A 12218-nucleotide genomic window follows, 5' to 3' on the forward strand; every position below is an offset into this window, starting at 1 on the left:
TTCAATATTCTTTATGTAAAAAACCCATGTGGAAATTTCCTTGTAAATGACATACCAGGAAAGTGCCACATTTACAGATGTGTACTTCAGAATGGTGAGGCAAGATAAGTCTCTTCCCATTAACACTCAAACAGGCTGTTACAATACTGTTATAAGTAACAAAAAGTGGACTAGTGTAGTGACCAAGGGATTACATACTAGCAATTCATGAACTTGTAAAACTTCAATCTATCCGGTCATCATTTATTACCCTCAAAATTTACTATCTTTTGCCAACAACAATCCCCCTAAGGTCTTGTCATGTGCGTGAGTTTTCTGCTGCCTGGTTTTTGCTTGCCATTTCCCTGATGAGTCCTTTTGTGTTTCGGATTTCTGTTCAATGCCTTTTTTTTTTAATGTTTTTTTTTTTTTTTTAGAGGGGAGAAGAGCATTGTTTTCTAAGTGTGGGGGGGGGGGGGGACTAAGCCCAGAGCTTCACTACTGCTTTAACAATGAACTGTATCTACAGCCCTGACTGTTTTTTAAGACCTTTTTGAGGTATAACTGCCATGGAATAATCTGCTCCAACCTACATTTTGTCATATAAAAAACACATGACGTCACTGCTACAGGGTAAAGAGCCTGAGTACCAAGCGCCTGTAAGAGTTCCTTTGCCAGAACACTCTGTCCCCATAACTGGCTGAAAGAAAACAGGAAAACAGGTCTACAGCACTCCTGACACACAGGCTTATAGGACAGTCTAGACACTGTCAGAAATAGCAGAACAAAGTAACACTAGAGATAATCTGATGGCGAGAGGCAAGCGCAGGAACCCAAGCAACAGAAACCAAGACTACATGGCATCATCGGAGCCCAATTCTCCCACCAAAATAAACATGGAATATCCAAACACACTAGAAAAGCAAGATCTAGTTTCAAAATCATATTTGATCATGATGCTGGAGGACTTCAAGAAAGACGTGAAGAACTCCCTTAGAGAAACACAGGAAAACATTAATAAACAAGTAGAAGCCTACAGAGAGGAATCGCAAAAATCCCTGAAAGAATTCTAGGAAAACACAATCAAACAGTGGAAGGAATTAAAAATGGAAATAGAAGCAATCAAGAAAGAACACATGGAAACAACCCTGGATATAGAAAACCAAAAGAAGAGACAAGGAGCTGTAGATACAAGCTTCACCAACAGAATACAAGAGATGGAAGAGAGAATCTCAGGAGCAGAAGATTCCATAGAAATCATTGACTCAACTGTCAAAGATAATGTAAAGCAGAAAAAGCTACTGGTCCAAAACATACAGGAAATCCAGGACTCAATGAGAAGATCAAACCTAAGGATAATAGGTATAGAAGAGAGTGAAGACTCCCAGCTCAAAGGACCAGTAAATATCTTCAACAAAATCATAGAAGAAAACTTCCCTAACCTAAAAAAAGAGATACCCATAGGCATACAAGAAGCCTACAGAACTCCAAATAGATTGGACCAGAAAAGAAACACCTCCCGTCACATAATAGTCAAAACACCAAACGCACAAAATAAAGAAAGAATATTAAAAGCAGTAAGGGAAAAAGGTCAAGTAACATATAGAGGCAGACCTATCAGAATCACACCAGACTTTTCGCCAGAAACTAAGAAGGCCAGAAGATCCTGGACTGATGTCATACAGACCCTAAGAGAACACAAATGCCAGCCCAGGTTACTGTATCCTGCAAAACTCTCAATTAACATAGATGGAGAAACCAAGATATTCCATGACAAAACCAAATTTACACAGTATCTTTCTACAAATCCAGCACTACAAAGGATAATAAATGGTAAAGCCCAACATAAGGAGGCAAGCTATACCCTAGAAGAAGCAAGAAACTAATCGTCTTGGCAACAAAACAAAGAGAAGAAAAGCACACAAACATAACCTCACATCCAAATATGAATATAACAGGAAGCAATAATCACTATTCCTTAATATCTCTCAACATCAGTGGCCTCAACTCCCCAATAAAAAGACATAGATTAACAAACTGGATACGCAACGAGGACCCTGCATTCTGCTGCCTACAGGAAACACACCTCAGAGACAAAGACAGACACTACCTCAGAGTGAAAGGCTGGAAAACAACTTTCCAAGAAAATGGTCAGAAGAAGCAAGTTGGAGTAACCATTCTAATATCAAATAAAATCAATTTTCAATTAAAAGTCATCAAAAAAGATAAGGAAGGACACTTCATATTCATCAAAGAAAAAATCCACCAAGAAGAACTCTCAATCCTAAATATCTATGCCCCAAATACAAGGGCACCTACATACGTAAAAGAAACCTTACTAAAGCTCAAAACACACATTGCACCTCACACAATAATAGTGGGAGATTTCAACTCCCCACTCTCATCAATGGACAGATCATGGAAACAGAAATTAAACAGAGACGTAGACAGACTAAGAGAAGTCATGAGCCAAATGGACTTAACGGATATTTATAGAACATTCTATCCTAAAGCAAAAGGATATACCTTCTTCTCAGCTCCTCATGGTACTTTCTCCAAAATTGACCATATAGTTGGTCAAAAAACCGGCCTCAACAGGTAAAGAAAGATAGAAATAAAGATAGAAAGATAATAATAATCCTATCAGACCACCGCGGCCTAAAACTGATCTTCAATAACAATAAGGGAAGAATGCCCACATATACGTGGAAATTGAACAATGCTCTACTCAATGATAACCTAGTCAAGGAAGAAATAAAGAAAGAAATTAAAAACTTTTTAGAATTTAATGAAAATTAAGGTACAACATACCCAAACTTATGGGACACAATGAAAGCTGTGCTAAGAGGAAAACTCATAGCGCTGAGTGCCTGCAGAAAGAAACAGGAAAGAGCATATGTCAGCAGCTTGACAGCACACCTAAAAGCTCTAGAACAAAAAGAAGCAAATACACCCAGGAGGAGTAGAAGGCAGGAAATAATCAAACTCAGAGCTGAAATCAACCAAGTAGAAACAAAAAGGACCATAGAAAGAATCAACAGAACCAAAAGTTGGTTCTTTGAGAAAATCAACAAGATAGATAAACCCTTAGACAGACTAACGAGAGGACCCAGAGAGTGTGTCCAAATTAACAAAATCAGAAATGAAAAGGGAGACATAACTACAGATTCAGAGGAAATTCAAAAAATCATCAGATCTTACTATAAAAGCCTATATTCAACAAAACTTGAAAATCTACAGGGAATGGACAATTTCCTAGACCAATACCAGGTACCGAAGTTAAATCAGGAACAGATAAACCAGTTAAACAACCCCATAACTCCTAAGGAAATAGAAGCAGTCATTAAAGGTCTCCCAACCAAAAAGAGCCCAGGTCCAGACGGGTTTAGTGCAGAATTCTATCAAACCTTCATAGAAGACCTCTTATCAATATTATCCAAACTATTCCACAAAATTGAAACAGATGGATCACTCCCGAATTTCTTCTATGAAGCCACAATTACTCTTATACCTAAACCACACAAAGACCCAACAAAGAAAGAGAACTTCAGACCAATTTCCCTTATGAATATCGACGCAAAAATACTCAATAAAATTCTGGCAAACCGAATCCAAGAGCACATCAAAACAATCATCCACCATGATCAAGTAGGCTTCATCCCAGGCATGCAGGGATGGTTTAATATACGGAAAACCATCAACGTGATCCATTATATAAACAAACTGAAAGAACAAAACCACATGATCATTTCATTAGATGCTGAGAAAGCATTTGACAAAATTCAACACCCCTTCATGATAAAAGTCCTGGAAAGAATAGGAATTCAAGGCCCATACCTAAACATAGTAAAAGCCATATACAGCAAACCAGTTGCTCACATTAAACTAAATGGAGAGAAACTCGAAGCAATCCCACTAAAATCAGGGACTAAACAAGGCTGCCCACTCTCTTCCTACTTATTCAATATAGTTCTTGAAGTTTTAGCCAGAGCAATCAGACAACAAAAGGAGGTCAAGGGGATACAGATCAGAAAAGAAGAAGTCAAAATATCACTATTTGCAGATGATATGATAGTTTATTTAAGTGATCCCAAAAGTTCCACCAGAGAACTACTAAAGCTGATAAACAACTTCAGCAAAGTGGCTGGGTATAAAATTAACTCAAATAAATCAGTAGCCTTCCTCTACACAAAAGAGAAACAAGCCGAGAAAGAAATTAGGGGAACGACACCCTTCATAATAGACCCAAATAATATAAAGTACCTCGGTGTGACTTTAACCAAGCAAGTAAAAGATCTGTACAATAAGAACTTCAAGACACTGAAGAAAGAAATTGAAGAAGACCTCAGAAGATGGAAAGATCTCCCATGCTCATGGATTGGCAGGATTAATATAATAAAAATGGCCATTTTACCAAAAGCGATCTACAGATTCAATGCAATCCCCATCAAAATACCAATCCAATTCTTCAAAGAGTTAGACAGAACAATTTGCAAATTCATCTGGAATAACAAAAAACCCAGGATAGCTAAAGCTATCCTCAACAATAAAAGGACTTCAGGGGGAATCACTATCCCTGAACTCAAGCAGTATTACAGAGCAATAGTGATAAAAACTGCATGGTATTGGTACAGAGACAGACAGATAGACCAATGGAACAGAATTGAAGACCCAGAAATGAACCCACACACCTACGGTCACTTGATTTTTGACAAAGGAGTCAAAACCATCCAATGGAAAAAAGATAGCATTTTCAGCAAATGGTGCTGGTTCAACTGGAGGTCAACATGTAGAAGAATGCAGATTGATCCATGCTTATCACCCTGTACAAAGCTTAAGTCCAAGTGGATCAAGGACCTCCACATCAAACCAGACACACTCAAACTAATAGAAGAAAAACTAGGGAAGCATCTGGAACACATGGGCACTGGAAAAAATTTCCTGAACAAAACACCAATGGCTTATGCTCTAAGATCAGGAATGGACAAATGGGATCTCATAAAACTGCAAAGCTTCTGTAAGGCAAAGGACACTGTGGTTAGGACAAAACGGCAACCAACAGATTGGGAAAAGATCTTTACCAATCCTACAACAGATAGAGGCCTTATATCCAAAATATACAAAGAACTCAAGAAGTTAGACCGCAGGGAGACAAATAACCCTATTAAAAAATGGGGTTCAGAGCTAAACAAAGAATTCACAGCTGAGGAATGCCGAATGGCTGAGAAACACCTAAAGAAATGTTCAACATCTTTAGTCATAAGGGAAATGCAAATCAAAACAACCCTGAGATTTCACCTCACACCAGTGAGAATGGCTAAGATCAAAAACTCAGGTGACAGCACATGCTGGCGAGGATGCGGAGAAAGAGGAACACTCCTCCATTGTTGGTGGGATTGCAGACTGGTACAACCATTCTGGAAATCAGTCTGGAGGTTCCTCAGAAAATTGGACATTGAACTGCCTGAGGATCCAGCTATACCTCTCTTGGGCATATACCCAAAAGATGCCCCAACATATAAAATGGACACGTGCTCCACTATGTTCATCGCAGCCTTATTTATAATAGCCAGAAGCTGGAAAGAACCCAGATGCCCTTCAACAGAGGAATGGATACAGAAAATGTGGTACATCTACACAGTGGAGTACTACTCAGCTATCAAAAACAACGGCTTTATGAAATTCGTAGGCAAATGGTTGGAACTGGAAAATATCATCCTGAGTGAGCTAACCCAATCACAGAAAGACATACATGGTATGCACTCACTGATAAGTGGCTATTAGCCCTAATGCTTGAACTACCCTAGATGCCTAGAACAAATGAAACTCAAGACGGATGATCAAAATGTGAATGCTTCACTCCTTCTCTAAAAGGGGAACAAGAATACCCTTGGCAGGGGAGAGAGAGGCAAAGATTAAAACAGAGACTGAAGGAACACCCATTCAGAGCCTGCCCCACATGTGGCCCATACATATACAGCCACCCAATTAGACAAGATGGATGAAGCAAAGAAGTGCAGACCGACAGGAGCCGGATGTAGATCTCTCCTGAGAGACACAGCCAGAATACAGCAAATACAGAGGCGAATGCCAGCAGCAAACCACTGAACTGAGAATAGGACCCCCGTTGAAGGAATCAGAGAAAGAACTGGAAGAGCTTGAAGGGGCTCGAGGCCCCATATGTACAACAATGCCAAGCAATCAGAGCTTCCAGGGACTAAGCCACTACCTAAAGACTATACATGGACTGACCCTGGACTCTGACCTCATAGGTAGCAATGAATATTCTAGTAAGATCACCAGTGGAAGGGGAAGCCCTGGGTCCTGCCAAGACTGAACCCCCAGTGAACTAGACTGTTGGGGGGAGGGCGGCAATGGGGGGAGGGTTGGGAGGGGAACACCCATAAGGAAGGGGAGGGGGGAGGGGGATGTTTGCCCGGAAACCAAAGAATTATTATTATTAAATAAATTTTAAAAAAATAAAAAAATAAAAATAAAAACACATTATTTAAAAAAAAAAAAAAAGAGTTCCTTTGCATGAACCGTAATCCTCCTCCCTTCCTCCTTCCTAGAAACCAATGCTCTGCTTCCTGACTCTATGGCTGAGACCTAGAACCTGTCCAGATGTCTTACACTATGATGGGACCTAGTAAGTGGGAAGGAGATGCTGAGGGCAACAGGATGTAAGAGAAGAACCAGGCTTTGCGTTGTAGAGCTGTCACAAGTCTGCACGGTTGACCAAGAGCCTCATTTCAGATCTGGAAAGCTTCTTATTGATACTCATGACCATACTTCTAACTGATAGAACTTCTTATTGATTGCTCCTGATCAGGGAGCAGTCTGCTGGCTGAATCCAATCACCCCATTCCCTTTCATGCCCTTCTATGTATGGCTCATGCCTTTGTGAAGTAAGGTCTGAGCTCTATTCTAACAATGGCTCTCCACTGGTCTCCTGCCACTTCCAATAGAATCACAAGTTCTGTTTGTTTGTTTGTTTGTTTGTTTTTAATCTGTAATCTATCAGCTAATGTGTATGGTCTTTGTAAGATACAAATTGGATCATTCCGCACGATTAAAATTTGAAAAAGCCTTACTCACTGTACCATGTCTTTATGATTAGTACACGCCTGGTTTTTAAACATCTTTTCTCCTCTCCAGTATTACCCAAGACTTGCTTTTTCACCTGCTTTCCACAAGCCATTCCCAACTTGAAAATTTCTTCTAAAGCCTGTCAAGAAGTCAGCTCTTTCCCTTCCTAAGTCACATTCTCCATGCCCTGCCCCTAGGAACCTGGAACTTTAAATCATATGTTTGTCCCCATAGGATGCTGCGACTACTTATGTATATGAACTGCCAGTTCCACCAGAAGGCAATTCCTCCAAGATCAGATTCAAGGGACTACCCAACAGCTCTTAGATCACAGAATGTCTTTAGTAAATGTTTCAATGAGTGAAGCAGCCAGCTAGTATTTTTCCTCCTGGCTTCCACTTACTCTCTCCGATATTTACAATTTGGACCTGTTCCACAGTCAGTCTGCGCCCATCCCTACTAGCTGACCCTTGCTGCTTCCGTTTCCTGGTGTCTTCTGAAAATTACCTGGCAGATTCAAACAGCATTCCTCAAGCATGAGGCAGCAGCAATTCTTACTATCTGCAGGGCACTGCAGCTTTCAAATGGAAGGCAAAGCCAAGGAAAACATGAGCTTGAGATGTAGAAGGGAGATAAGACAGGAACACAAGTGACCATCATGGAGGCTGTGATACCAACCACCTCCCAGACGGATCTACAAGCAAGTCCGAGGACAGCATGGCCTGGGGCATCCCGGGGCTTCACTGAGTCAGGGGAATATGACTGGAGTGTGAGAGCGAGAGGGGACAGAGACAAAAGGTACATGAAAGGAGAAACAAAACCATGTAAGGGAACAAAGGGGACTGACAGGATGGGAAGGGACACAAAGTGGACACTAGGGGGCCGGGAAGGAGCATGACCAGGGGCATTCTCCAGCACAGGAAAGGGCCTTATATAACCAGGAGGATGAAACAAAGCAAGAATTCTTAGTCTCTCCCAGCCCTCTTCTACCCTTATACCCCTGAAGTGTGTTTACTAGCTAACACTCTGCCCATACACATCTTCCTTCTCTGTGTCCCCTCCGACCCCCATGGCCAACCCATCTACAGAATACAGCTTCTAGGGGAATAATTCTAAGAACCTGGCCAGCTCCTTGAGGAGAGAACACAGAGTTTAAGACTACACATTTTTAATCTCCACTCTCCCATTTCCTCATTACAAGGAACCAGAAACAAAACAAAAACATTAGAGAGGGTATCCCAGGAGTGCACGGCCCAGATGAACGTGATCGTCTTCCCTGGGCCTTTGGGCCATAATTCGGTCTGACACACCACATTCCAGAACCTCTTAGTAATCCAGGGACTAAACAGTGTGGGCCAAAGGGCAAAGTTGGTTGCAGGCCTTTATCTCGGGGACCTTTGACCCCAGCTCCGCTCTTCTGACCTCTCCAGATGACTTTCTATCACAGGCAGCAGGGAACTCCTCACCTGGTGATCTCCTGCTGCAGCTGGGAAACAGAGGGCACATAAAACACCACTCCAAAGTAGACGGTGGGCTCCAGCGCGTGCTTGTCCAGCTGCTTCTTCAGGGGTTTCTCCAAATCCACCCAGCGACGCTGATTCTGCTTGTTGTAGTACCAGAGGCTGAAGTACGTGATCTGGAAGGAAGGGAGGTCACTGAAGCAGGCAGTCATGCAGAGAACATCCCAAGGATCTCCACCCCCACCCCAAAGACCGGGGACCGAGTGGCAATGGTCTCCTGTGCCTTTCAGAGGGGACAATAGCCAAGACTTACAGGAAAAATAAAAAGAGGCAATGCTAAGCTCTACATAGGGAATAGGATTTAGGAAATGGAGGTGGGAAAAAAATTGTTCCCATTACCAAATCATTGACGTTACCATTATTAAAACGTATTAAGGAGTGTGTGCGTAGGGTTGAGGATTTAGCTCAGTGGTAGAGCGCTTGCCTAAGAAGTGCAAGGCCCTGGGTTTGGTCCCAGCTCCGAAAAAAAGAACAAAAAAAAAAAAAAAAAAAAAGGAGTGTGTGCACGTGCTCACCTGTGTGCACCAGTGTAGAGTTCCGTGGACAAGGTTTAGGAGTTGGTTCTTTGTACAAAAGGGTTCTTGGGAATAAAACTCAGGTCCTCTGGCTTGCATGACCAAATCATTGAAGAAATTTTACTCCCTGGCTGTGGTAGCAGCCTTATAACTAATATGACTTTAAAAGCCCTCAGGAGTGCTCTACCCAGAATAATTCTAAACCGTATGCTAATCCAGCTTTTCCCTATTCTGGGATTTGGCCTCTATAAATAAAACTACTTCATGTAAACGCCAGAATTTTAGTAACAGATGCAATCACAGCTCTTTCTTGCCCCTCAAAGTCCATTAGATAAAAATTCAAAGCAACTGGGATATTTAAATTAATTGTTTAATATGAAGAATGAACTTTGAATTAAAGAACAGAATGTGGCGATATCTCTCTCTCTCTCTCTCTCTCTCTCTCTCTCTCTCTCTCTCTCTCTCTCTCTCGTGTGTGTGTGTGTGTGTTATGTTCATTCTCTCTCACACAAACATACGCCCGACATGAAAAGTTACACTTAGTGCAATAAAGTGACCTAGGTAGGTTACTATGTCAGAGGCTGAAGCTTTGGACCAGAGCCAGGCATGGGGGCACATGCTTGTGACTCCAGTACCTGGAAGGCTAAGGCAACAGGCTGCTACAGGTTCAAGGCCAGGGCTATCTGTATACCAAGATTCTGTCTTACCCTGAGTCCAAACACACACACACACACACACACACAGACACAGACACACACACGTACACAGACATACACACACACAGACACAGACACACACACGTACACAGACACACACACACACAGACACAGACACACACACGTACACAGACACACACACACACAGACATACACACACACAGACACAGACACACACACGTACACAGACACACACACACACACACAAACACACACACACACACACACACACACACACACACACACACACACACAGTCTGCATTTGCTGTACAATAGAACTACTAAGGTAAATGGATAGCAGCCCTGGCCTGGTCAACCTGAATGGCTATGACAGCAGGCAGCAGGTTATGATATGGCTGCCCCTAGCCACTGACAATTTATCTTAAAATCAATTCACAGATCAAGGCCATTGGAAAACCACTGCTCCGCTATTCTAGACTCTAGAGCAACTGTCAAACAGGAGCTTGTGCAGTGAAGACATATTTGTGCTGTACAACAGCAGCCCCCGCCACAGGTGGCACCTGAGTGCCTGGAGTGGCTCGTGCCACCGGAAACTGCGCTTTTCAGTGTCACTCCATTTCAGCCCTCTCAAATGAAACAGTTACTGTTATCATAATGGATGGTTAGCACCGTGGCATAAGTCAAACTTAAAAATATCTGGGCTATTTTATTTGACCTGAAAAACTTATTAAAACAAAAATAAACTTTAAGCCAGGCAAGGTGCTGAATGCCTGTAATCTCGGTATTTCGAGGTTGAGGCAAGAAGCCTGCAGGGAGTTCAGGACCCATCTTGGCTGTGCTGTGAGTTGAAGGCCATCCTGGTGGGATACACAGTGCAAGCTGCCTCAAAAATTTAAAAAATAAGCAAGTAAGCTAATTAATTAATTAAAGCTGAGCATGGTAGCTCAGGCCTGTAATCTCAGCATTCAGAAGGCAGAAGCAGGACTGTGCCTCGGCTGTAAAGCGAGACCCAGGCTCAAGAAGAACTTTTGCTGGGCTAGAGAGGTGGCTGTGCATTGAAGAGTACTTGCTGCTCTTGCATGGGACCCAGGCTGTATTACCAGAACCCACATGGTAGCGCACAAGCCTCTAAATTCCAGTTTCAGGGAATCCCATGTCCTCTTCTGATCTCGGAGGGCACCAGGCAAGTGCATGGTGCTCTGCACATGTGCAGGCAAAATGCTCACACACATAAAATAAAGTAAGTTTAACAATTTAGGAATGTTTGGTTTTCCTGGATATTCACAATATTTATCTTGTTATTTTTTAATATTTTTAATTTATTTATTCTTTTACGTTATGAGTACACTGTTGCTGTCTTCAGACACACCAGAAGAGGGCATCAGATTCCACTACAGATGGCTGTGAGCCACCATGTGGTTGCTGGGAATTGAACTCAGGACATTTTGGAAGAGCAGTGGGTTCTTAACCACTGAGCCACCTCTCCAGCCCTATCTTATCATTTTTACAAAGGAAAAACTAATTTTTTAATGCCAGGCTATCACCATATACAAGCAGAAAGTTCATACTGTCCCATTATTTCTACAAACTAGAATACTGTAGGAATTCAAGAGGTTTGGTTGAATGAAGACTCTTCTTCCTGTCACCCAAGACATTGCAAACAAATAGTACAGTTTGATCTCGCAGATCTAGTTGTCCAAGAACCACAGAGATACTGCGTAGATGCCAAAGCGAGCGTCTCTCCAAGTACTGTCGGCAGCCCACCCCTACCAGAATTACTTAGAATGCTTTTGGGACCCTAAAAGGCTATTAAGTTCCTGGGTAAATCTTACACCATTACAGACTCCCAAGCATTACAGCACACCATACTGTCCCTCCAACATTACATAGGCAGCTGTGCACACAAACTATAATTTAGCCACCCAGGTAACACCTGAAGTCCAGCACTGCTGTAGGGGAAGAAAAAGGATCACAAACTGGAGCCAAGTCTGAGCTACTCAAGAGTTCCAGGCCAGCCTGAGCTCCAGAGGAAGAGCTCCCCAGCCCCAGCCCCAGTCCCAGCCCCGGCCTCCAACACACACCTACCCTTAAAAAGCTGCATGAATATCATTTTTTTTAATTCATGAACTTTAATAAGTCAAAAGTCCAGAACCATTGCTGTTTTCTGTAGCCCATGTACATCATTTACGAGAAAGCAACTACTGTTCTGCCTTCAACAATTTACCGAACAGAAAAACCTAGCGTAGCAGGCATGGCCTGATGCTTCTAATCCAGAGTTCTGGTTCAGTCTAGCAGGCAGATGATAGCTGGGAACCGGAAGAAATCAGTCTGACCTGTTTCTGTGAGTCACAACTCCAGCACAGGAGATGGATGGGGACTATATGAATGCACAATGCTATAAGAAGAACATTATATTTGTCTTTAATATTTTAATTAA

At 42.2% G+C, this 12218-nt stretch overlaps 1 protein-coding gene across 3 annotated transcripts in view; it reads right to left on the reverse strand.

Annotated features, from left to right (window-relative positions):
* Ptpn21 (protein tyrosine phosphatase, non-receptor type 21) overlaps positions 1 to 12218 on the reverse strand; it is a 65180-nt gene that overhangs the window by 34195 nt on the left and 18767 nt on the right. For all 3 annotated transcript variants that reach the window (XM_087552214.1, NM_133545.2, XM_087552213.1), the window contains 1 exon segment: positions 8535 to 8704. Coding sequence is in view for 2 of the 3 variants with exons in the window: in NM_133545.2 (NP_598229.2) it covers positions 8535 to 8704 (170 nt within the window). In the remaining variant the exon portion in view is untranslated.

Source organism: Rattus norvegicus, chromosome 6 (assembly GCF_021556685.1).
Source record: "Rattus norvegicus strain SHRSP/BbbUtx chromosome 6, alternate assembly SHRSP_T2T, whole genome shotgun sequence".
In the NCBI taxonomy this organism is placed as follows: domain Eukaryota; kingdom Metazoa; phylum Chordata; class Mammalia; order Rodentia; family Muridae; genus Rattus; species Rattus norvegicus.